Source organism: Bos indicus x Bos taurus, chromosome 16, assembly GCF_003369695.1.
Source record: "Bos indicus x Bos taurus breed Angus x Brahman F1 hybrid chromosome 16, Bos_hybrid_MaternalHap_v2.0, whole genome shotgun sequence".
NCBI lineage: Eukaryota > Metazoa > Chordata > Mammalia > Artiodactyla > Bovidae > Bos > Bos indicus x Bos taurus.
This window is the reverse complement of record NC_040091.1, coordinates 61,866,265-61,893,839: the sequence shown is the minus strand read 5'-3', so window position 1 is coordinate 61,893,839 and position 27,575 is coordinate 61,866,265. Positions and strand designations below refer to the sequence as shown.

The following is a 27,575-nucleotide window of genomic DNA, read 5'->3' as shown; positions in this document are numbered from 1 at the left end:
TTATCCATTTGTCAATGTATCTACAGCGTTTGGGCTCCTAGCTTTGAAGCTTCTGAGCTGATAAATCCTCTCACAGAGCTTCGACTTTCCTCCAGGCAGACAGTGTCGATGTCTTCCCAGCTGGTGGGGATGGAGGCAAAGGGGATGGCTTCAAGGGACGTAAGAGGGGGCTGAGTATGAAAGAAAATCCTGAGATTAGCAGCAACCCATTCTATGCAGCTTGTGAAGGGACCAGGGGGCCGAGAATCCAATCAAGCCCAGCCCCAAAAGAGGCAAACACCGCAACACCATGCACCCAGGAATGCTGGAGACTTTCACGGAGGAAAAATCAGAAACCAAAAGTCTTACCTTGAAAAACACTAGTGCCCACATCGGTTTCTACGGCACCATGCTTGCCTCTTAGATGCACCAAAGTACAGAGTGCACTTCAGCGAAGGGGCAAATCGGCACCAGGAAAGGGATGGGGGGCAAATTCCACGCTAGGTTTCCCCCCTTACCCGAAGAAATGCAAAGGGGAGAGGGGAGTAATGGTGGGCAAGAAAGGATATGGCCAATCGATGAGCTTCTTGGCGTATTTCCTGACAATGTTATCTTCTCCGAAGATGAACAGGGATCTGTTGACGGTGAAACAGTTCTGCCGGACGGGAATAGGGTTGTACAAAGCCATAGTCCGCGCCCTCTGCGCTTTCGACTGCTTGTAGGCGGCCGCCGGCCCGGAGGCCGGCACGGGGGTTCCTTGCCGGTTCCTGCTCTGGTCCGAGTCTCCATCGCCCGACCCCGGCCTGCCGACCACCGCCTCCCCGAAGCGAGCCATCCTGAAGTTTAAACAGACAGAAGACACACAAAGGTGATCGTGGCCGAACACCCGCACACAGCAACAAGCAGAAAGACACACGGAGTCTCAGAGCCGCATCCAGACGGGCACGGGGACCACCGCCTCCGGGGAGCCTCGCGAGCTCTTCGGAGAGGCGGCAGCAGCAACCCCGCCGCTCTGAACTGTTGAATCTAAATGCAACCTCTGCGAAGCTCCATTCCTCAAGGAGGAAAAAAAGGGGGGGGGAGAGCTTGGGGGTGCTCCGTTTCTGGAGACAATTTTTTTTTTTTTCAAAATGCCAGTGTGTGGTGGCGTTCAGGGACTGGAGAGAAGAGGGGTGGAGTAGGCTGCTCTTCAAACATAGCTCCTCTTCTGGCAGACGCACCACCTAGTTCTGGGAGAGAGGCAGGCACCGGCCCGCTAGGTAACAGTTTGGTAATTTATTGATGGTGGGGGGAGGGGAAAAATGAAAACAAAAGAACTTTTCAAAAAAAAAAAAAGACAAGGACAAGGTTACGGTGACATGCTTTATAACGCCGGCCCCTGCAAGTCCATCTAAGAAATTCCACAACCAAGACTTGGGTCTTTAAACCTGCCAGCACAGACGCATCCAAAGGTGGAGGAGACAGGGAGGGAGGGAGGAGAGCTGTATTGAGGTTCCTGCATAAACCGCAACGCCCAAAATATCAAAATAAGAAGTCGATCCAACCGGAGAGGGACAAATGACTTCAAAGCTCCTGCGCTTGGGAGAGAAGTTGAAAAGCATCCAGAGAGCGGCGAAGCCCGAGTGCCAGCATCCTCCCGGAGCGCTCGCCGCCGCCGCCGCCGCCGCCTCCCCGGATCAGCATGCAACAGCGATCCGCGGCTGCGCCGGGGAGAGGGCGGGAGCGAGCGGGCGGGCGGGAGAGCTCTTGGGCGAGGGAGGAACAGGTTGCAGCCGAGCCCAGCGGTGGCCTGGCACGCGAGTTGTCCAGGGACCGAACTTGCTCACTGATGACTCGGTCTTCCTCTTCCACCCCGGCAGCTCTCCCCTCGATGGAGCAGAGAAGAAGATAGGGAACGGGGAGACCGGGAAAGGCGAGGAGGGGGAGAGCGAGCCGAGCGCAGAGGCGCAGCGAGGCGCGCACGGGAGCGCCCGGAGAAGCGGGGGCGGGGCCGGCGAGCGCGGGCTGGGCGGGATGGAGCCGGAAGGACCCCGGCCCACGTCGGCCGGAGGGCTCCCGGAACGCGGGGCTAGTGTGGCTCATTGATCGGTTTTGCCGGAGAGAAGGGGCCTCCTCTGCCAAAGACCGGGCTAGAGTAGCCTCTCCCCAAGTCCTGCAGAGAGGAGGCAGACCGGCGCAGCTGGCCGCGCGGCAAAGTCTCCGCTGGAGAGCCGAGGCCCGGCGGGGGCGCACACGCACGCGCGCACGCTCTCGCGCCGTCAGTGCCCGCCGGGGCTGTGCCCCGCGCACTACCCGGCGCGCGGCCGCCCGGACCTTTGCGCTCTGCGTGCCCTGCCCCGGGGCCCGGTCGCCGCGTCTCCGCACCTCCCGGGCTCCGAGAGTACTGCCCTAGCATTCCCCGCGGAGAAGGCAGCACTCCCTTCTGCCCCTGTCCCTACTTAGCAGCCTGGAGGCCCCGTGAGCGACGCTAGGACCTCCGGGGTCTCCGCACTCTCGGGTTGGAGCCAGCTCTGGTGGGAGCTTTTTGCATTTAGAGAGCCGCCCCCTCTCTAAACGCAATCTGGGATGGCCTCTTGGATTTGGCTCTAGGAGACCCCTGCATTTCTGGAAAGGTGGTCTAGACACCGGGTCCCCAGTAGTGAGTTCTACTCACTAAGATTTCAAAAAGGCTAAAACCACTTTTTTGAAATCTTAACAATCGGGGGATCCGCCCATCCCTACCTCTTACCCTCAGGTCAGCTCCACTGACTTCCTCGAACCCACTCCAGAAATGGAGAAAAAGTAGAATTAATGTTTGAGCTGCAGACGAGGGGAAAGGTGGACTTCAGGTCCCAGAGAAAGTTCCCGGGTTTAGCAACCACGCCCTTCCCCGCGTGAGTCAGTGGTCTGATCTGAAGACAGGTATCAGCTGCCACTGCTTTGCCTGAATGCAGGGTCCCTTCCAAGTTGTTCCCACCTGAGCGGTGGAAGAGAAGGCGGGGTGGGGCAGAGGAGGAAAACAAAAGAGTGACCAGAGGCTGGAAATCCTGGGTGAGTGTTCCCTCGCAGATGTGAAAGGCAGTGCCTGTGTGTGAGATAACTGGTGAGAAGGGAGACAACGTGATGTCTGAGTGAGAAGCAGTGTGTTCCTCCGTGGACGTGGCGGGGCAGCAAGGCCATGTGAGCAGTGACACAGGTCTGCTGTGTGAGAATGTCTGTGTGAAGGGAAAGTCTCTGGTGGTGGAAAACCCCCACCCGCGGCAGGCACTGCTCCCTTTGGGCATGGCAGGTTGACCTTTTGCTTCAGGGGAGCCCATTTTGGGTCCAATTATGATTTGAGGTGAGTCAGCTCTAATTAGTATTTTGCTTTCCTTACCCCCTTACCCTGTCGTCTAGCTCCCTTAATCGGAGGGTCCTTTTCTGTCTGAACACCTATTCAGAGTGAAAGGGAAGGTTGTACTATGAACCCAAAGCCCCATCAGCTGTCAGTTGTTTGGACCCAGTCACAAGTGACTCTCTCAATAGCTCTGTAAACTACACAGGGTTAGAAAAGGCTCTCAGAGAAGACCAAATCCATGCTTTCAGAGGTAGGACCATAACCCATAGCACAAAATTCATTCAAATCACTGGACAAATATTTTTAAGCCCAAGGCATTGTTTCAGGAACTGAGCACACACTCCTGAACAAAATTGTGTTGTCAGTCTTGTTAAGTCGCGTTGGACTCTTTACAACCCCACAGACTGCAGCACATCAGGCTTCCCCATCCTTCACCATCTCCTGGAGTTTGCTTAAACTCATGTCCACTGAATCGGTGATGCCATCCAACCATCTCATCCTCTGTAGCCCCCTTCTCCTCCTGCCCTCAATCTTTCCCAGGTTCAGAGTGTTTTCCAGTGAGCTGGCCCTTCCCATCAGGTGGCCAAAGTATTGGGCAAAATAGATGATGACAAAAATAAAGCATCTGCTTCTGTGATTAAATTGTATAACCTTACTGGCTGGAATGCATGATGGATCTCACTCTCATACTGCAGTATCACCCCCTTTGCTCCTTGTCTTGGCCTTTAAAGGCTGGAAGGTGGCATGCCTAATTGTTAATGCTCAGAGAAGCAAGGCTCACCAACATATTACTTCCAGGAAGAGGTTTTGGGAAGACCAGGAACCCTTGACTTGTGTCTTCAATGTCGCCCATACAGCAGAGATCCAGATTCCTTTGCTCTCTCTACAATATCCTCTGTGCTCTGTGGCTATTATAATTCTTTAGGGACCTAGAATTCCCACTGCTGCTGCTGCTGCTGCTGCTAAGTCACTTCAGTTGTGTCCGACTCTGTGCAACCCCATAGACGGCAGCCCACCAGCCTCCCCTGTCCCTGGGATTCTCCAGGCAAGAACACTGGAGTGGGTTGCCATTTCTTTCTCCAACGCATGAAAGTGAAAAGTGAAAGTGAAGTTGCTCAGTCGTGTCCGATTCTTTGTGACCCCATGGACTGCAGCCTACCAGGCTCCTCAGTCCATGGGATTTTCCAAGCAAGAGTACTGGAGTGGGGTGCCATTGCCTTCTCCGAGAATTCCCACAGCAGGATATTATTCATAGAAATGAGAGGGCCCCCTGGAGTTGAGGCTTCCTTCCCGCCTTCCACCTTCCGAGGAGGCACGAATCACAAATGTATGGCTGGGGATGATGTAAAGTCTGCAGGGGAGCAGGAGTGCCTCTGTAGGGGGTTAAAACTGCGACTTCCTGGAGGGTGCAGCCCAGGAGCACAGAGGCAAATATGATGGCGTGAATAGCTTTCGGAATGGACTTGGCCTAAGGACAGTAATACTGGGAGGAAGGCACTCTCACATTCACCCCCACCTGGCTTCACAGCCCTCTGAGATCTGTGGACTGCTTTCATGCTCTCCCATGCCTCCATTCTCCCAGCCCTCAGATGGCTACAGTTTTAACGGCTGAATAATAGTTTATATGTCCTTAATAATTTTCAATTTATATAAACCACACTCCAAACCTCTGAGGTCAGCCTGGCAAACATGTATTATGACCCTGATTTGGTGGACAAATCAGAGTTTCATAAATGTTAAGTGGTTTGTCCACATCTAATGAGAGGCAAAGCTGAGACTTGTAACAGCTCTTCTGACTTTCACTTGATGGTTCTTTCTAATATCCAGGCTAATTTCTTCTGGGCAGTAATAGTGTAGTTCCAAATTGTTCACGATCAAGAGAAGAAACTATCCAGTCACACTAAGCCTATGGGAATACTGTGCTTACCATCCTCAAATTGAATGTGATCAGTGACCAAATGCTCCTGGGACTATGCTGGGAAGATGCTTAACTGGGAACACAACTACTGCCCTCAAGATCTGGGAGGATCCTTAGGGGAAAAAAAAACCTGAGATTAGGTCACTGCCATAATGCTCTTTGTAAGGGAACTTGGTGGACATTCTCCTTCCTGTGTCCCTAGTTCCACTGTCCTCTTAAAGAGACCACAAATGGAAATGTAAAAAATCAGATAACTCGGATTGGAAACTGGTTTCCTAAAATCCCTTTCCAGCTCCGGAGGGCTATTAGCCATATTTTTATGTTGTTAGAGCACCATCTACCGGTCATGTGTGAGCACTTCGCTGTGACCTCAGATACTTGGCTGCCTCACACCTCATACCTCAGGGTCTAGACATTCCTAAAGAGGTGACCTCTGGTCACCAGACCTCTATTCCCCTGTCATACTTTCTTGAAGCCTAAGCCCAAAATTTTACCATCAATGCAACCAGGCATCTCATGGTACTTGAAACATGCAGTCCCCCACACTGGACATAGTGGTATGAGGTCAAAACACACACATAAGCTCCTTGTCTTGGCCTTTAAAGGCTGGAAGGTGGCATGCCTAATTGTTAATGCTCAGAGAAGCAAGGCTCACCAACATATTACTTCCAGGAAGAGGTTTTGGGAAGACCAGGAACCCTTGACTTGTGTCTTCAATGTCGCCCATACAGCAGAGATCCAGATTCCTTTGCTCTCTCTACAATATCCTCTGTGCTCTGTGGCTATTATAATTCTTTAGGGACCTAGAATTCCCACTGCTGCTGCTGCTGCTGCTGCTAAGTCACTTCAGTTGTGTCCGACTCTGTGCAACCCCATAGACGGCAGCCCACCAGCCTCCCCTGTCCCTGGGATTCTCCAGGCAAGAACACTGGAGTGGGTTGCCATTTCTTTCTCCAACGCATGAAAGTGAAAAGTGAAAGTGAAGTTGCTCAGTCGTGTCCGATTCTTTGTGACCCCATGGACTGCAGCCTACCAGGCTCCTCAGTCCATGGGATTTTCCAAGCAAGAGTACTGGAGTGGGGTGCCATTGCCTTCTCCGAGAATTCCCACAGCAGGATATTATTCATAGAAATGAGAGGGCCCCCTGGAGTTGAGGCTTCCTTCCCGCCTTCCACCTTCCGAGGAGGCACGAATCACAAATGTATGGCTGGGGATGATGTAAAGTCTGCAGGGGAGCAGGAGTGCCTCTGTAGGGGGTTAAAACTGCGACTTCCTGGAGGGTGCAGCCCAGGAGCACAGAGGCAAATATGATGGCGTGAATAGCTTTCGGAATGGACTTGGCCTAAGGACAGTAATACTGGGAGGAAGGCACTCTCACATTCACCCCCACCTGGCTTCACAGCCCTCTGAGATCTGTGGACTGCTTTCATGCTCTCCCATGCCTCCATTCTCCCAGCCCTCAGATGGCTACAGTTTTAACGGCTGAATAATAGTTTATATGTCCTTAATAATTTTCAATTTATATAAACCACACTCCAAACCTCTGAGGTCAGCCTGGCAAACATGTATTATGACCCTGATTTGGTGGACAAATCAGAGTTTCATAAATGTTAAGTGGTTTGTCCACATCTAATGAGAGGCAAAGCTGAGACTTGTAACAGCTCTTCTGACTTTCACTTGATGGTTCTTTCTAATATCCAGGCTAATTTCTTCTGGGCAGTAATAGTGTAGTTCCAAATTGTTCACGATCAAGAGAAGAAACTATCCAGTCACACTAAGCCTATGGGAATACTGTGCTTACCATCCTCAAATTGAATGTGATCAGTGACCAAATGCTCCTGGGACTATGCTGGGAAGATGCTTAACTGGGAACACAACTACTGCCCTCAAGATCTGGGAGGATCCTTAGGGGAAAAAAAAACCTGAGATTAGGTCACTGCCATAATGCTCTTTGTAAGGGAACTTGGTGGACATTCTCCTTCCTGTGTCCCTAGTTCCACTGTCCTCTTAAAGAGACCACAAATGGAAATGTAAAAAATCAGATAACTCGGATTGGAAACTGGTTTCCTAAAATCCCTTTCCAGCTCCGGAGGGCTATTAGCCATATTTTTATGTTGTTAGAGCACCATCTACCGGTCATGTGTGAGCACTTCGCTGTGACCTCAGATACTTGGCTGCCTCACACCTCATACCTCAGGGTCTAGACATTCCTAAAGAGGTGACCTCTGGTCACCAGACCTCTATTCCCCTGTCATACTTTCTTGAAGCCTAAGCCCAAAATTTTACCATCAATGCAACCAGGCATCTCATGGTACTTGAAACATGCAGTCCCCCACACTGGACATAGTGGTATGAGGTCAAAACACACACACACATGAGCTAAGACGGTGCAGCCGAAAGGTCTACGTGTATTTTCTGCACAAAGTGACCTGCAAACTATAAACCCAAAAGGATCTAAGAAAGCAAGTGAAAACCTTTCCTAGCATACGAATCCAATGCAGACAGTAACCCTAACCCCTCAGCCCCTCTGTTCCAATGCACCATTCAGAGTGCAAGCAGAAGAGGACTTAACTGGTAGAGGGTCCCTCCAGCTTCCCTGGAAAGGAAGGCAACAATGTGGCCACACTCCTCCTGAACCAGGCAGGCCATGGGAGTTTGTACCAAGATGGAGAGACGCAAGTGGCAAGGATGGAAAAGCACTTAGCCTCTTTCCCTCATTCATAAAGCTCTTCCCAGATCCGTCAGGCCATGGGCCATCTTCACAGGAGATTTCAGCCAGTCACTGAGGAGTCTGCAAACCTTGCCTCATCCAAAACCACTGTTCCCTCCCACCAGCCCCTCCCCCCTCTCCATTCCCAGCTCTATCCAGATAGCTTATGCTTGCTTAAGTGATCAGAGCCCCTTTTGTTCTATTTTTCCCCTGCAGAGCCTTTCCAAGAAATAGACTCTTATGCAAAGCAGTGCTCTAAGGAACATAATGCAGAGAGGATTTGGGAGTGGGTTTTAAGAAAAAAGTTGGCAGGAGACCATGTGCACATTCACAGAAGAGCAGGAGAGCATTATGGCGATGCAGACATCTTGGGAGTCTGGTGGCTTCCACAATACCTTACAGCCCTGACTTGGGTAAAAACATAACTTCACGTCCTTATGTAATGTCTGTGCCTAGAACCAGCATTTCTCAAACCTATGCCCGAGAAACCCCACAGCACCAACACTCTATCAACTAACTATAGATGTGCAGATTTTGCTAAAATATGTTTTTCAAACCATTCATTTATGACAACTCAATATTTCCTGGGTGCCAACCATGGTGATATTATCTCACTGCATCTTTGCTGCAGGACTGTGAGACACACTATTATCTGGGGCCCAGAGCTTCAGGGATGTGTCCAAGTGCACAGAGAGAGGAAACAGAGCTGCAGCTCCTGATAATAAGGTCAGGGTTCCTTACAGTGCGCAACCACTCTTAACATACTGCATGTCAGGATGTTTTCCTTGCTTAAGAGTCTGGTCATAGGTACAGTCTTAGACTTTGGAGAATAAGCCATGGCCTTGAGCCAGAGAGTCTCACTGAGGGTTAAATTTCTAAGAATACCCATCACCTGTCCCATAGGGATGTTACGAAGTTAGCTAAGCTCTTAGATCAGTACCTGGCACACAATTGGTGCTATATATGTATTTGTTAAATACACTTCAGCTACGGTAGCTGTGACCACCGTACATACAGCAAACACTGCACATCTGGCTGTGTCCTGCTTCTAAAAGCAGACTTCAGAAGCACAGCCCAGCAGTGTGTCTGTGGTGTGTGCAGAGTAGACAGAGGCACGAAGAAATGTGCCTGAAATTTGGTCAGAAAGACCATGAGGGAAAAAGAGAAAAGAAAGCAAAAGATTAGAGACCAGAGTCTAAAGAGCCCAAAGGCCTTGATACCTGGTGAAAAGGTGCCTCCTTAATTCATAAGCCCATGGAACGAATAAGAATTAACCCCTTTTAATGTGCCAGGCATTATTCTCAAGGGTTTGGAGGCTCAAGGGAAAATTAGACACAGTCATGGCCCCTAAGAGCTTACAGTTTTAAAGAGGAAAAGGGGAAAACATCCTTATGAAGAACACTGATAGCAGTCAGAATGTGGCGAGCACTCTAAGAGAGCACAGGTGGGGTAAGACCCAAGGAGGGAGACATTCCCTCAGGCTGGAGGCAGCTCGGGAAAAGAGAAGAATCAGCATGGCACTGGGGGCCCAGAAGCCCTGGGGGACAGGACGGCCTGAGCTGGGATGTGGTGATTAATGATAGGGAATTCCTGAACCAGTCAGCACTTCATTCTCTTTCCATGCATCTAGGATCACGAAGAGTCTAGCATTACCACTTCAATCCTTTGTTTTCCATAAGATGAGTCACTTTTCAGCCCAGACAAAAGTCAACCTTAAGAGAAATTAACCCCCTGGTGACTCAGATGATAAGGAATCTGCCCTCAATATGGGAGACCCTGGTTCAATCCCTGGGTTGGGAAGATCCCCTGGAGTAGGGAGTGGCTACCCACTCTAGTGTTCTTGTCTGGAGAATTTCATGGACAGAGCAGCTTGGCAGGCTACAGTCATGGGGTCGCAAAGAGTCGGATACTAAGCAACTATGACTTGGGTTTCTCCAATGGCTCAATGGCTAGACAATCCACCTACAATGTAGGAGACACAGGAGATGCAGGTTTGATCCCTGGGTAGGGAAGATCCCTCGGAGAAGGACATGGCAACCTACTCCAGTAAGTATTCTTGCCTGGAGAATCCCATGGACAGAGGGGCCTGGGGGCTACAGTCCAAAGGGTCACAAAGAGACACAAAGAGTCAGACACAACTGACTAATCACGCACCACGCATGTACCATCTATTGGGAAAGTCAGTTTGGAGGTCCAGTGTCTAGCCCCAGACAACCAAGGATGCCTGCCGGATCACCTCAGCACCTGCTGTCAGCGTCTAGTCCGGCTGCCCAGTCAAGATAGAAGGCGGCAGGACCACTCCACAGAGCTCCAGCTCTGACTGACGGGAATGAGCCAAGAGTGCATTGTCATCTTACATCATTGTTGTAAGAACAACGGACAGAAACACGCCTCTCCGTCCACCCCCTTGGCCTCTTGACTCAGAAAAAAAAATACAGCCCACACACACTGCAGAGCTCACTAAGCCTGGTGGGCTAGGGCTGATTCATTCATTCAGCAAACAGAAAATGAGCGCCTTTCACATGTCAGGCGTGGCCTCGGGGACCGGAGTCAAGGGGACAGTGAGGAGACTGAGAGGGTGCCAGGCTGCATCCTGCATTGACCAGCCAGTCTTGATCCACTCACTCCCCACATTTCACTCTTGAAGACGATGTCCAACAGGGAAAGTGGCTCACAGCCCAAGGATAGCCTAGGGGAGCTCTGACCGCCCAGAGAAGAGAACGCGTGCCCATCCCACCCACCAGGCTTGCCTCTCACAGGACTCTGGGTTGGAATCATCACAGATTAAGCCACCACCTGTCCATCACCACACCCTTTCTCTCCCACTCTCTCCTCCGCTGAGCAGCTGCTTACACCCACCTGGTATAAAATAATCAGAGTGAATAAGGCATTCCCATATGATATGGACTTGAGGCCAGCTTTGAAACGTGCATCTAGGCAGACCAGGCTGGCTCTGTCCCCTTCCAAGCCCCCGGAAATGGTACAAAGACCCCACTGACCTCATGTGGTCCTTGTTCTCCCCTCCTCCTCCTTGACCACACTAGAGTCTGGCACCACTGACCGCCTCTTGTCCCTCACTTAGCATCTCAGTTTCCACTCGTCCCACCTCACCACCTGGTCCTCTTCCTCCTCTTCCTCCTCTTCCTCCTCTCCCTTTATCAGGGGAGCCCCTCATGGATCTGCCCTCAACCTCCTGACCTTCTCCCTCTGACTCCTCTCCCTTTGGGGTCACGTCCTTACCCACAGTTTCAGCTACCCCTCTATTTCCCCATCCAGCCTCTGTCCCGTACCTTTCACCTCATTTCCATATGCAAATACACAATTAAGCAATGGGTATCTCCATGAGCACTGGGCTATCCATCATCATCTCAATGCATTTAAAAGTGAATTCATTATAATTCCTTCAAAGCAAGTTCCCCATCCAAAAATTACACCTTCTACCAGGTGACATGATTCTCCCTGTCAGTCGCTTGACTGCAGCCATAGGTCCTCACTACCTAAAACAGGGCCAAACTCCTTAGTCTGACAAGTCAAGACAATCTGAATCCATACCTTGCCAACACCATCTCCGTGTTCCAGAGTATTAACATAGTTATAAAACTTTAAAACTCTTGCTCACAGCACCTGCTTCAGACTGACCCAAGCACAGTCTTCTTTTCTGCTTCTCTGACTCCTAGGTGTCCTGTGGTGGTTTAGTCACTAAGTCGTGTCCAATTCTTGGGATCCATGGACTGCAGCCTACCAGGCTCCTCTGTCCATGGGATTCTCCAGGCAAGAATACTGGAGTGAGTTGCCATTTCCTTCTCCAGATGTGTGGTTCAGTTCAATTCTGCCTTTTCCATGAAGCCTTCCATAACCTCTCCAACTCTAGGGAGCTTTCTGCCACCTCTCCAATTCAATCTATGATCTCTACCTCCTGCAAACTCATAAAACTTTTGTATCACTCATGGATAGTAACGTGTTTACTCACTGTCATTGTTGCCATGGATATAAGTTCACCAGTACATTTCTATTTAATTTTACAGTTAGGTATGCTGTGTCTCCTCCACTGTGGTATAAGCTTCTTAAATGCAGAAGACATATCTTCCCCTTCTTTATTCCCTGGTGTGCCTGCATCATTCTCCATGCACGTGTGTGTGCTAAGTCGATTGAGTCGTGTCCGCCTCTTTACAATCCTATGGACTGTAGCCCGCCAGGCTCCTCTGTCCAAGGGATGCTCCAGGCAAGAACACTGGAGTGGGTTGCCATGCCCTCCTCCAGAGGATCTTCCCAATCCAGGGATCGAACCCACACCTCTTACATCTCCTGCATTGGCAGGCGAGTTCTTTACCACTAGCACCACCTGGGAAGCCTTTACTTTAGCAGGCCTTTACTAAATACATAGTCAAAGAATGAATGATTGAATCTCCTGCAACTCTTTTTGGTGAAAAAGAGCTTTGGCATCAACCAGGTAGCTGGTCCCTGTCTGAGGGACTGCCCTTCTCCTAATACATTCTGCCACTGAGTCTGTTGTTAAGTATTTCCAGTTGTTCCTTCTGGGTTGAGTGTTCGTTCTCGCCTTAATAAGAAAGCATGCTTAGCACTCATGTAGGAGATCAGGTGACTCTAATTCAGGGGAGCTTTTCTAGCACAATAACAACCTCACCCTCATTTTATCCATCATAAATTATAGGGTTCATTCCCCTATGAGGAACAGCTCCTGCTCTTTAAAAACATAATTGAATTAAGATTTGGGATATCAGTTATTTAAAAAGAGACATCCAGATCTCTACACAGAGAATATTTTCAGTTCCCTTTTCACAGAACATAAAACAAAGAATAAAATTCTGCTTCAAAAAAAATCAACTACAGTCTTAATCGGTTCTATCTCTTCTCTCTACCAAAAAAGGCAAATGTCATCACCATACCTCTTTCCCTTATGAAGAACTGCATGTGAAAGAGATATACCACTTTTGATCGTATGCAGATACATGCACTGGCTTCTAATCTGATCTCAAGTTCTGCCAGGCCGTGTCCAGACATACACAAGGAATCTTCCTATGCTGTTCAGAACTTTCAAACAGGCTTAACACAGTACAATCAAAGGTGAAGAATTATAAGCTTTTTTGAAGTTTTCTAAATACTCATAATGTGTCATTTAAAAATGGGAAAGGTGGAAATGTAATTCTCAATCAAAAGAGAGAATTTATGAAATACTTCTCTCTAATACATTGCACAGAGTCGGATATGACTGAAGCAACTTAGCAGTAGCAGCAGCAGCAGCAATACCCTTAATAAGCCTGTCCTTTGGACACACACATAGACATACTACACAGCCCTTTCCATTAAAGACTTTTTGTGTTGTTTTTTTTTTCTTCACATAATCCCCCACCATTCAATCACATTCTTCAAAGAAATTCTGCCAGATATAAAGTGGTCAATGTATTAATATAATCATCCAAAGCTTCCTATCATGCATGCTGTTTTCCCTTTGTTACAATAATCTATATTTTCCAGTAAGTCATAATTTCATATTGCAGATTCCAGAACTATTAAAAAATGGACATGCATCAAGCAAACAAAGAATAATTACAAAGAAAAGTACTAATTAATGGGCTTCCCATTCAAGATAGCGGAGTAGAAGGACATGTGCTCATCTCCTCCTGCGAGAGCACCAAAATCACAACTAGTTGTTGAACAGCCATTGACAGGAGATGCTGGAACCCACCAAAAAAGCATACCCCGTGTCCAAAGACAAAGAAGAAGCTATAGTGAGGCAGTACGAGGGGCACAAACACAATCAAATCAAATCCCATAGCCATGGGAGAGAACAATAATAAATACCAAAGAAATCCTTCTCTTGTTGTGAAGGTTCTGAGCCTCACATCAGGCTTCCAATCCTGGGGATATAGCAAAAGGACTAGGAATCCCCAGGGAACCTGACTGGGAAGGCCAGTGGGATTTGATTACAAGATTCCCACAAGACTGAGGGAAATCAATTCCACTGTTGGAAGGCACAAACAAAATTGTGCATGCACCAAGACCCAGGGTAAAGGAGCAGTGACCCCACAGGAGACAGAACCATATCCACCTGCTAGTGTTGGAGGGTCATCTGGGTAGGTGTGGGTTGACAGTGGCTCACCACGGGGACGGGGGCACTGGCAACAGCAGTCCTGGAAGGTCTCCTCGGCTTAAGTCCCCCTGGATGTCACCATTAACCCTACCTTAGAGCCCACTGACCCCAGGGCTGGGTCACCTCAGGCCAAACAACTAGTGGGGAGGGAGTGCAACCCCACCCATCAGTACATAATTGGACTACAGCTTTACTGAGCAAGCCCTGCCCACCAGATCAAGACCTAGTTTTTCCCATAGCCAATCCCCGCCAACAAGAAGCTTACACAAGCCTCAGCCTCATCCACCAAAAGGCAGACAGAAGTAAGAAGAACCACAATTTTGCAGCAGCTAAAATGAAAACCACATTATAGAAAGCTTATCAGAATGAGAAAGCAGAAAGTTATGTCCCAATGAAGGGACAAGATGAAACCCCCAAAAAACAACTAAATGAAGTGGAGATAGGCAACCTTCCAAAAAAGAATTCAGAATAACAGAATGCAGAAGATCAAGAAATGTTTACTGAAGACCTAGAAGAACTAAAGAACAAACAGAGATGAACAGACTAGAAGGAATCAATAGAAGAACGGAGACAGAAGAACAGACAAGTGATCTGGAGGGCAGAATGGTGGAAATCACTGCCGCAGAACAGAATATAGAAAAAAGGATTGGAAAACAAAAAATGAAGACAGTCTGAGAGATCTCTGGGATGTTAAATGCACCAACATTCGCATTACAGGTGTCCCAGAAGGAGAAGAGAGAAAAGACCCAAGAAAACATTTGAAGAGATAATAGCTGAAAATTTCCCTAACATGGGAAAGGAAATAGTCAACCAAGTTCAGGAAGCACAGAGAGTCACAGGCAGGACAAACCAAGGAGGAACACATCAAGACATACAGTAATCAAAATGACAAAAATTAAAGACAAAGATAAAATATTAAAAGCAACAAGGGAAAAATGACAGATAATATACAAAGGAACTCCCATAAGGTTATCAGCTGATTTCTCAACAGAAACTCTACAAGTTAGAAGGGAATGGCATGATATAGTTCAAGTGATGGAATGGAAGAACCTACAACCAAGAATACTCCACCCAGCAAGACCCTCAGGCAGATTTGACAGAGAATCAAAAGCTTTCCAGACAAGCAAAAGTTAAAAGAATTTAGCACCACCAAACCAGCTTTACAACAAATGGTAAAGGAACTTCTCTAGGCAGGAAACACAAGAGAAGGAAAAGACCTACACAAATTAAACCCAAAACAATTAAGAAAATGGTAATAGAATCATACATATTAATAATTACCTTAAGTGTAAAATGGATTAAATGCAGCAACCAAAAGACATAGATTGGCTGGGCAGATGAAAACATGTACATGTATGCACTTCTACTTGCCACATCACTCTACTTAACCCTCCAAATTATATGTAATTATTTTATATTGTTAGGTTAATCATGTTTCCATTATGGCTTGCAGTTGCAATTATCTTTTATTTTTGTCTACTGATTGTGAAAACTGATAAATATCTTTTACTATTGTGATATGTAACAATTATTCACTTAAAACCATTGTGTCACAATTGGCCAACAGAAAATAATAGAATTCTATATCACTAAAATTACCACTTAATAGAAAAACCTGTAATCACTTTTTAAACTCCAGATGCATATCAGAATTGTCTTGGAATTTTTTTTTGAAAAATACAAATGCCCAGGTATTGCTTTTTTTCTCCAAACTCCGGAAGTGTTTCTAATGAGCAGTCATGTTTAAAAACAACTAGACTATACAATGCTGTTTTACTTTTATCGAGTTTATTTCACTTTCTATTTCATATTCAGTGCCCCCTTTTCATTTAGTTTATGTTTTCCAATTTCTCCATCTCTTTTTTTGTTGTTGTTCTTTCTCAAGCCTTTATCAAGCATAGTAGAAAGCTTTTGTATACATATATATATAATATGTATAATGTAATATATTTTAGAAAAATTATGAATTTTTGCCTAGTTAAAAAATTTATACATTTTTATTCCTCTTGTTTGACTTAGTAGGAATAGAATGCTAGATTGTTAGGTTTCTAATTTACATTCACTCAAAACTTTGATATAGTTCCATGTATTTTGGCATCCAGTACTACTGCTAAAAGTCTAGAAAATTTATTATCTTAGTGATTTTTTTATATATATGGAATTTAGAAAGATGGTAATGATAACCCTGTATGCGAGACAGCAAAAGAGACACAGATGTATAGAACAGTCTTTTGGACTCTGTGGGAGAGGGAGAGGGTGGGATGATTTGGGAGAATGGCATTGAAACATGTATAATTTCAAATATGAAACGAATCACCAGTCTAGGTTCGATGCATGATACAGGATGCTTGGGGCTAGTGCACTGGGATGACCCAGAGGGATGGTACAGGGAGGGAGGTGGGAAGGGGGTTCAGGAAGGGGAACATGTGTACACCCGTGGTGGATTCATGTTGACGTACAGCAAAACCAATACAATATTGTAAAGTAATTAGCCTCCAATTAAAATAAATAAATTTATATTTTAAAAAGAATTTTTTGAATGAGGCTTGAAACTTCTAATCCAATTCTGAGAATATAAAGAAATACAACGTTGTAAAGAAACACAGGAAATTAACACGGGATACAGAACTATTAACTAAAGTACAGATTTTGTTCAAATTTCACAAAAATCTATGCTAGCGTCCATTATTTATTTTCATACCTTATTCAAGACTCCACATTGTATTCAACTGCACTGAGCAGCTTCAACTGCATGCAACAAATTCTGGTAAATTCTCTTTTCATTTTTATTCTATTACAAATATTTTCTAATTTTCCATGTTAGGGCTTCTTAGATACACCCATCATTTAAAAAGAATCATACAAAACTATAAACTATATATATAAAACTATATATATAAAACTATAAAATCATATAAAACTATAAAACTCCTAGAGGAGAACATAGGCAAAACACTCTCCGACATACATCACAGCAGGATCCTCTATGACCCACCTCCCAGAATATTGGAAATAAAAGCAAAAATAAACAAATGGGACCTAATTAACCTTAAAAGCTTCTGCACATCAAAGGAAACTATTAGCAAGGTGAAAAGACAGCCTTCAGAATGGGAGAAAATAATAGCAAATGAAGCAACCGACAAACAACTAATCTCAAAAATATACAAGCAACTCCTACAGCTCAACTCCAGAAAAATAAACGACCCAATCAAAAAATGGGCCAAAGAACTAAATAGACATTTCTCCAAAAAAGACATACAGATGGCTAACAAACACATGAAAAGATGCTCAACATCACTCATTATCAGAGAAATGCAAATCAAAACCACTATGAGGTACCATTTCACACCAGTCAGAATGGCTGCGATCCAAAAGTCTACAAGCAATAAATGCTGGAGAGGGTGTGGAGAAAAGGGAACCCTCTTACACTGTTGGTGGGAATGCAAACTAGTACAGCCACTATGGAGAACAGTGTGGAGATTCCTTAAAAAACTGGAAATAGAACTGCCTTATGATCCAGCAACCCCACTGCTGGGCATACACACTGAGGAAACCAGAAGGGAAAGAGACACGTGTACCCCAATGTTCATCGCAGCACTGTTTATAATAGCCAAGACATGGAAGCAACCTAGATGTCCATCAGCAGATGAATGGATAAGAAAGCTGTGGTACATATACACAATGGAGTATTACTCAGCCATTAAAAAGAATACATTTGAATCAGTTCTAATGAGGTGGATGAAACTGGAGCCTATTATACAGAGTGAAGTAAGCCAGAAGGAAAAACATAAATACAGTATACTAACGCATATATATGGAATTTAGAAAGATGGTAACAATAACCCGGTGTACGAGACAGCAAAAGAGACACTGATGTATAGAACAGTCTTATGGACTCTGTGGGAGGGGGAGAGGGTGGGAAGATTTGGGAGAATGGCAATGAAACATGTAAAATATCATGTAGGAAACGAGTTGCCAGTCCAGGTTCGATGCACGATGCTGGATGCTTGGGGCTGGTGCACTGGGACGGCCCAGAGGGATGGTATGGGGAGGGAGGAGGGAGGAGGGTTCGGGATGGGGAACACATGTATACCTGTGGTGGATTCATTTTGATATTTGGCAAAACTAATACAATTATGTAAAGTTTAAAAATAAAATAAAATTGGAAGAATTAAAAAAAAAAAAGAATCATACAAAAGATGTTTAATTACCAAATACATGGGATTTTTAAAGTATCTTTAGATATTAATTTCTCATTTTGATATTAATGTATCATTTAAATGCTTTCTTCTCTGCAATCACTCTCTGTTTTTTTCAGTCTTCTAACTATTGAGGCTTTCAATGCTAAATCAAAGATCTGTCTCGGTAAATGTCACATTGCACTTGAAAATATGTGGGTTATTTTCAAATATCTTTTGATATTGATTTCTAACACAATTCCACAGTGATAAGAGAACAAACTCTGTGTGACTTCAATACTTTTAGGCCATGAAATATTTGCACTTTGTTTTATGTCCCTGAATATGTTCCAGTGTCTCCTAGCTTATAGCCTAAGGGAACTTGAATAGAATTTGTATCCTATTGTTGTCTGAAAATTGTATAATCTTAATTGTGTTGAATTGGTTCATGGTGCTCTTCAGGTCTACTATATCCCTCTACTTCTCTGTATATTAATTTCTGAGAGTTTGATATTGAAACTCCAACTAAAAATCTTAATTTATCTACTTAAAAAATAACTGCAATATAGATTGGAACTATACGTAACCTTGTTCTGTATTTTCCATTCCTCTTGAAAATGTATCCTTGCATAATTTAAATGTATACTTGCATAATTAAAAAAATTTAAATTATAGATTATTAAAAAAGAAAAATACTAATTAGTAATAATACTAATACTTATTATGTGCAAGGCACTGTCCCAAGTCCTTTACTTTCTTTATTTCTCAGAATAATTCTATGTGGTGGGTACTGTTATAATCTGCATTTTACACATAAGAAAAGCAAAACTGAAAGAGAAGAAATAATTTCCCTTAAGATCAGATAGTTGGTGAATGACATCACAGAAAGTCAATCCTAAGTCTGTTTGACTCCAAAATCCATTATCTTAACCACCACACTGTATAGCCTCTCATGATATCATTAATAGAAATGAGGTAGTCACTTACTTTCATGATGATCCTACAATTCTGAGGCAAGAAAATGTGCAGACACTACAGCAGGTGCTGAAGGACCCCAGAATAAGCAAGTCATGTTTGTGTAAGACAAGACAGACTTATCCCCCAGTCCTGGTTGGGCTTATTACCCCCAGGTACAGAACCGACAGCAGTAGTACCCACCCATATGAATCTAAGGAGACTATCAAGAGACCAGCTGTGACAACGGATTGTCAAGTGCATTGTACTTCAAGCCATGCTGCTATTATTAGACTGACCTGCCTTGGTTCTGCATTGTTACATCTTCAGACATAAGCCATGCAAGAACTGAGCCCTCTTTCAAACACTATTGAAATTCTTCAAAACTTCTCAAAATCCAGAGTGTACATTACTGTACACAGTTTACTCATGATGAACATAATTTTCCATCTACCTACTTATTATCTGATGAATGGCCAAATCTACCCCAAATGCCCCAACCTCTGAGCTCCTTGGCAGGTCAATCCAGGTAGTAACCTGGAAAAATTTTCAGTCTAACTCTGGAGGGGTCACTAAGGGAGTGAGAAATAGAATATTTCCTACCATATCAGTAAACAAAGGATGGCACAGACACCAGAAATTGCAGCCGCCATGCAAGGTGAGCTGGTGAGCCCTGAGGGAACTCAAGAAGGAAAGAATATCTGCCATCTAGTAGCCATCAGACTGCAGCTACTCCCTACGGTGATCCCTGAGGAAAACTCAGGATGTAAAAAAAGAATACTGGCCACACAGCTGAGGTGCATATCAAAAGAATGACTGGAGGGAGCCCAGACTCTTGCATCTTCCCATACATAGAAAAGCACTAAACTCCTTAACTTGCGATATCTGGTTTTCCTTTAATTAATAATAATCTTTGGATGTTCAGACTACCTGCCCTTTGTTGCAAAACTTCTATATAACCTGGATCCCCTCACCTCGCCACTTGAGATGCTGTCTCCCAGGCTTGAAGTCCTAAAAATTCCCACCAAATAAAACAAAACTCTCAACTTTTAGGTTATGAATACTCTTTAAGTCAACAGGAGGGAAGGGAGGAAGGAGAGGAGATGTTGTCCAGCCACAGAGAAGGGTCCGCTGCACTGCAGACCCAAGTATTAGTCAGTGCTCTGCATTCAGGAAATTCAAGGGTAGTGCCATTCTGACCATTCAGGAATATCGATCCTGATCATTCAGTATGGCTTTAATTTCTTTTCTATGAATACTTCTGCTGCCAACGCATGCCACTAAAGGATTCAGCACATTTAAATCCTCATGCCTCTCAACTTGTTGTTTTCCTGCCTGCACTCCAGCAGGTAAGACACCCACAGACTCGCAGTGCTCCGGGCTGTAGAATTCACAGGAGTCTATAATGTTCAGGTTATTTTTAAACTTTCAGGCCACTTTCCCTCCCCATGAACAGCAGGCCTGCCATTTAGAACAGTGTTTAACCCACACCCCACCTGCTTGGAAACTTTAGCTTTTTGTGTTAAAAGAAAAGAAGCAATCCTTTGAGCTCACACACACACACACACACACACACCCCTAAAAACTGAAGACAGTCACTAGCTCTCTGGGGTGAAAGACCCTGCTCCCAAAATGATGTTGAGTTTGTTGAGATGATGCATGTGAAAATGCTTTGTAAACTTAGAGTGCCATATTACAGTGAGTGATAGTATTGTGATATTTGCAAGGACAGACATCAGGCATTAGAAAGTGATGCCAAAAGACAGTTGCCTACTTCCAAAAGGGTATTATACCAGAACAATCAAAGCATTCAAGGCCCTTCATTTGCCTAGGGAGTCAGACAGGAGCTGGCTAAGGGGTGTTAGGTTATAATTTTCTTCAAATTAATTGCTTTTTTTAAGTGGCAAATATTGGAAGAGAGGGAAAGAAATTCTGAAAACAATTCAACAAAGAGAACGAAGCAGAAGAATGAAAGAAAAAGCTTCAAAGCAGTAACAATCCCTACCATTTGTGGAAGGTCTAACACTGTGTATGTGCTACATCATTTGATCTGCATAAGACTCCTTGGGGGCTTCAACAGTTTTTCAGATGAGATCAGAGAAACAATGTCCCTTGAGAAATGGAATATTTCCTACCATATCAGTTGTCAACTTAAAAAAAATAGTTACTGCCTTAAAGTTGAGAGCTATGGTTCATTCGATGGAAATTTTTTGGACTTAAGCCTGGGAGGCATGATCTCAAGTAACCCTGAGAGAACTGCTCCCAGGGGGAAGAGTCAGGATATATAGAAGTTTATAACAAAGGGTAAGTAGCCTGAATATCAAGAGATTATTGGGATTTAAAGAAAACCAGGTATCTCAAGTTAAGGAATTTAGTGCTTTCCTATGAATGGGAAGATGCAAGAGTCTGGGCTCACTGAAATCATATTCAGATGAATATGAAATCCTTTCATATTCATCTCAGCTATCTGGGGCCAGTATCCTGTGATTTTTCACATCCTGAGTTCTTCAGTTCTCCCCGTAGGGAGTAGCTACAGCCTGATGATTGCCAGATCATGCAGATATTCTCCTTCCTGGCTGCCCTGGAGGGCTGGAATCACTGATGATGGTGACATCCTTGTTTACTGATACTGCAGGAAATACTGCATTTCTCAGAGTAAGCACAGTATGTCAAATTCATCAGTGACTGTAGCTGGTGAGCCCTGAGGGAACTCAGGAAGGAAAGGATATCTGCCATCTCACAGCCATCAGACTGCGGCCACTCCCTACAGTGAGCCCTGAGGGAAACTCAGGATGTGAAAATAGAATACCGGCCCCAGATAGCTGAGGTGCGTATCAAAAGAATGAGGGAGCCCAGACTCTTGCATCTCCCCATACATAGACAAGCACTAAACTCCTTAACTTGAGATATCTGGTTTTCCTTTAATTAACAATAATCTTTGGGTGTTCAGACTACCTGCCCTTTGTTGCAAAACTTCTGTATAACCTGGTTCCCCTCACCTTGCCTCCTCAGAGCAGTTCTCTCAGGGTTACTTGAGATGCTGCCTCCCAGGCTTGAAGTACAAAAAATACCTGCAGAATAAAAGATAACTCTCAACTTTTAGGTTGTGAATATTTTTTAAGTTGACACCCTAAACTAAGATTGCACAGTGAGTATGCAATGGAGCCAAAATTGGAGCTGGACCTGCCTGATGCCAGAGGACACATCCCACCCCTTCCCCCACTGTGAAAGCCACGTGGGAAGGAGCGAGTGTGGCCTGAATGGTGAGGCTGGGCAAAAATGGTTTCAAGGGCCTGTAGTGGAAGAGCTCAGGGTCACTGTCGAGTCATTGAGGGTCAGGCAGTGAGCACAGAGCCTTCTCCACCAGAAATAAAAAAGTTTATTTTCCTGGAGGAAAAACGTAGATCTTGCATGAGCTACAGAAACCCACATAGCCATGCAGGCCCTGGGGAACAGGCCTGGACAAAATCCATCACAGACACTCCCCAAACGTCTTCCCGATGAGGGGATACCTCTCGGGCCAAAGGCTGTAGCTTCTGAAGTCCCGTTGTTGCCACACTGGGACCTACCCCAAAACAAATCAAGCAGCTTTCCCTCGCAGCAAACCTCTTCCCCACAACTCCACACCCAGGACGGATGACTCACTGGAGAGCCTCCTCCTCCCACTCTCCCCACTCCCCTTCTGGCTGAGGGCCCAAGAAGTGATAAAATGATCAGGTGGCTCAACACTTCTACTGCTAAATACATTCGGGGGTGGGGGGGGGGGGATGGTTAGAACCAGAGTCTGTTTCCCTGGAGGCTACCAGGGTGTGTACATATTCTGCTGTATCCGGGGCTCAGTAGGAACTGGCTTCCCCATTTCCCTGCTTCCCCTGCCTCTTGGGAGCATCTCCAATCTACTGTTCTCCTGCCACTTCCCTTGCTGCCCCTTCATCTTCTTCACTTTTTATTCTTTCTTCTTTATTCTAAAGGCATGCATCCCTCAGAGCCTGTTTCCCACCCTCTTCTCTATGTAGACCCTCTTTCTGGGTAATATCATCCATCTAGAAGGCTTCAGCCACAGTTAATATCTGGAAGACTCCCCCATCTTTTCCTCTGGTGTGTTCTTTTAAAAGTCTGATACCACATTCACAACTGCTCTAAGGCTCCTCCACCTGGATGGCCTGACAGGGCCGTCAATCAACTGGTTTAAAAACCCACTCAATAGTGTTTTTCCCTCTAAACCAGCTCCTCTCTGGGTCTCTCATTCTGATTGCAGCACCACACTTGCCCTCTAACTCAGGCATGAAACTTTGGAATGAGAGATGATTCTTCCTCTTGCCCACATCCTTCACCAACCTTTCCCCAAATCCTGTCACTCTTTTTTTCCTGTTCCCCTTTCACAGGTTTCCTCTCTATTTGCACAACTATCTCTCAAGTTTAGACCTGTATGCCCCCTCCTTGGAAGCTGGGAAGAGCTTCCCAACCCATCTTCTTCCAGATTTGCAGCAAAATCCAAGCGTATGAACAACGCTGTACCCTCCCCATGCCAAGCACCATGTCTGCTAAAAATATATTATATTTATTTATTGAATGAATAGATGAGTTTTCTAGTGCTTATCAAATAAAACTATGAAATCATGAGATCTTATCATCTTAGGGTGGAAAGCAAACTTAAACATCACCTCATGTAAGTCCTTGTTTCAAAGACCAGGACTGAACAAATGGCCCACCCCACTCCATCCATGTTCCCAGCAATATCTCCTTTGACTGTGCTGCTCTCACTGCCTGCTCCAATGAAGCAGGACTCTCACCAGTCTACAAATATATAAATACACAACTTCCACAAATGCAAATCCTCCTGCATATAATTTCCCACTTTCTTCCTCCCTTCTGTCCCCTTGCTCCTTTATCTTGCTGTCAAAAAACTAGACTTCAAAACCCAACTCATACCATACCTCCTCTGTGTAGCATTTTGTGATCATGACACAAACATGATCTCTTTCTTCTCTGGGAAAGAGGCACTTTGTCCTCCTACCTCACGTACTGTGGTGTATGGATCTCTTCTCCCCCACTGCACTACAGGGGCTTCATTTACACATCCTTTCATTCTTCACACCACAAATGCATGGCTGCTACACATGGAGGGTACTAAATACATGTTTACTGAATGCACGAATGAATGGTCACTGTATGCAAAGCTAAATGGATACAACCAGCTCATGGACTTCTCACAATCTGTGTCAGGTTGGGCAGGTTGTTTGGGAATAGCTAGAAGTGATAAACCTGTTTTGGAGACAACTGGTTCAGCTCAAAGAAGACAAGTCTTCGAGTCTCACTTCACAGGGACAAGGGCAACTTGCAAGCACAACATGTCAAGATGAATGTTGCATTGGGCAGAGGCAAACACAGTGGTCACAGTGAGCTTGCAAAGCTCAGAGCATTCTGAGTCCACAATTGCATTCTTTGGTAAGAAAGGGGCAATGTTTTTAACCCACTTCATTTGATTCATGCTTCTATGGACGTGATGTGGGTAGAAGTGGTCTGAGTTAGATGAGTAAGTTGAACAGAGCTTCCCTAATCTAGCCACACATATGATCAACCTCCTCTTCCAGCCTCTCCTTTTTACAGATGAGAAAAGACATGTAAGAGTGGGGTTTCTCAACCTCGGTACTAATGACATTTTTGAGTCAGATAATTCTTTGTCACGGGAGGCGGTTCTGTGCATTGTAGGATGTTTAGTGGCATTGCTGGCTCCTTACCACTAGTGGCCCTATGCACCTCCTAGTTGTGACAAGCAAAAATGTTTCCAATTCCCAAATGTCTCTTGGTGGGGGTGGGGGGGTGACAAAACTGCTTGAGACCTCGGGTGTAGAATAATTGAGGTTCTCAAGATCACGTGATTCCCCAGCACTGTAACTAGGAATGCAATAGGATGCTCTTGCCACACCAACACTCTCTTTCACTTTTCTCCCTCTTCTCTGACAAGACACAGCCTTTGGCTGCTGGAGTGAACTCAGAGCTGCATGTCTGGTTTTCTAATGGCCTCATAGCCCTACAGGGGTTCCACACCTCAATATGAACGAGACATATTCCTAGCAGAGACTGAAGGGAGAACTCGGGGTGGAGGAAACAGTGATCACAATCCAATATCATCTGCTTAAGGCTTAGCAACCGGATCTCAGACAAGTGGCGTTCCTCCTCATACTTCAGATGCTAAGAAATGCAGTTACCAGGCCCCATGGAGAATAGGTTTCCCCCACAAATTGGCTTTGTCTTCAGTGAAAACTCCTACACTCATGCTTTCAACTCAATCCTTTACACCCTCACCCCTGCTTCTCCTTCTGTTTGCTTCCTCTTCTAATGTTTAAATTTAGAGGAGAGCTTGAGTCCTTCAATCTCTCCTTTCACCAACACCTTCTGTGGCTCCCACTTCGCTTTTAGAATTTACCTTCAGTAGAACTGGAGACCCATCTCCTTGCTTCCAGACTCTGATCTTTTATTTCCTAAAAAGACTCAATCACTTCAGGCAAGATATTTTTAGACGCTGCTTACCAGGACTTATCAATGACTGCTTTTCTAAGTGAACTGCTATTAGCTAAACACTCAGGTAGCATCTATCCGAGGGGGCAGAAAGTAACTGTTCATTAAATGCATTGCTGTTCCTCCCCCACTTCCTTCCTCAAATCTTCTTCTGAGGAGAAGTCCAGCATTGAGTAACTTCTCCGTTAGGAACATCACACTTACAAGTCTTGGAGGATGCTGTGTATGCCCCCAGGAAATAGCTTATGCTTTCCTATTTTAGAGAATTCTCTTTGTAAAAGTCATTCAAGGATCCAGTACTAGTGAAATAGCAGAATAAAAAAAGCCTCTTGCTAAAAATGTTTGGAAAACTCGATAAAGTACAGAAATACATTTTCAAATTTATTTTAAAACATATATTGCTGAACTTGCAAAATATAAAAGGAAATTCCAAGGGGGAAATGAAAAACGTAGGACTAAGCATATACACCAAGACTGCAGCTACCGCACAGACAGCGATTAGTCCTGGGAAACAATAGGTGGGCTTTAATGCCCATTCAAGAGCAAGAGATAAAGTGTTAAGAGCACATGTGAATAGAAGTTGACACTAAGATTCTGCATTAAGCTGGAACACTTGAAGGACTGTACTCTCAGTTAAACAATACACTGCATAAAAATCTACTCTGCAGCAAAAGGAGATGATGCGGAAGCTTTTATCTCTGCGTGAGAAAAGCAAAACCTGAGAAAGCAAAACCCAAGACTGTATATAGTACACGGATTTATAAGGTGAATTCATACCACATGTTCAGGAGGGTTCAGGAATCCTTAAGTTAAAGTAAAAACTAGTCCCAATAACCTTCCTGGGTTAAACAAGAGAACTAAACAAAACCATTCTATAAGACTCCTCTACAACTCTGACTCTACTGCATTTGTATAGGAAAAACAAGCATCAATTAGACATGAGCTTGCAATCAAAAACTTTTAATCACAGAAGGGAACAATCTACTATAAGGGAAAGTTAGTTGATATAATAAGAGAATTAGCACACTAGAGCTTGAAACAACAGAAAAGGTACATAGAGAAAGACAATAACAGAATACAATGAAAAAAGTTTTAACTGGTAAATACAATTTCTTGTAATGAAAAATCTAATCTTTGAAATTAAATATAGTAGACAAATTAACTATTAGGTTAGACACACTAAGAAAAGTATTAATAGACATGTAGACAGCTAAGGAGAAGGCGATGGCACCCCACTCCAGTACCCTTGCTTGGAAAATCCCATGGACCGAGGAGCCTGGAAGGCTACAGTCCATGGGGTCTCGAAGAGTCGGACATGACTGAGCGACTTCACTTTCACTTTTCACTTTCATGCATTGGAGAAGGAAATGGCAACCCACTCCAGTGTTCTTGCCTGGAGAATCCCAGGGACGGGGGAGCCTGATGGGCTGCCGTCTCTGGGGTCGCACAGAGTCAGACACAACTGAAGCGACTTAGCAGCAGCAGCAGCAGCAGATAGCTAAGAAAACTCCTAGGTATACAGCACAGAGAGATAAACACTTGGGAAATATGTTTAAAGTTAACAGAAAGGGAGAACAGATGAAAAAGATCGAAAATATATCTAATGGGAGTTCTAGAAAGAGATAATGGGGGAAAGACAGTATTTGAAGAGCTAAAGATTAAATTTTACAGTATTAGTGAAAGATATAAATCCTTAGAGTCAAGTATTTCAGTAAGTTCTAAGCAGAATGAACAAAAATAAATCCAACCTTATACACATTTTAGTGAAATATCAAAAGTTATAAAATTATGAAGAGAAAAATCTTAAAAGCATCCTGAGAAAAAAAAAAGATTACCTAAAGAAACAATATTATTAATAGGTTACAGGTCTGTACAGTCAAAGCTAT

The 27,575-nt window shown here is 44.8% G+C and overlaps 1 protein-coding gene across 7 annotated transcripts in view; it reads right to left on the bottom strand.

The window, feature by feature from the left end:
* The window catches only part of CACNA1E (calcium voltage-gated channel subunit alpha1 E), a 536,699-nt gene that overhangs the window by 336,083 nt on the left and 173,041 nt on the right, over window positions 1-27,575 (bottom strand). For all 7 annotated transcript variants that reach the window (XM_027565502.1, XM_027565501.1, XM_027565503.1 and 4 more), the window contains exon 3: window positions 549-815. In XM_027565502.1, the coding sequence (XP_027421303.1) occupies window positions 549-815 (267 nt within the window). The remainder of the gene's footprint in view (window positions 1-548; window positions 816-27,575) is intronic.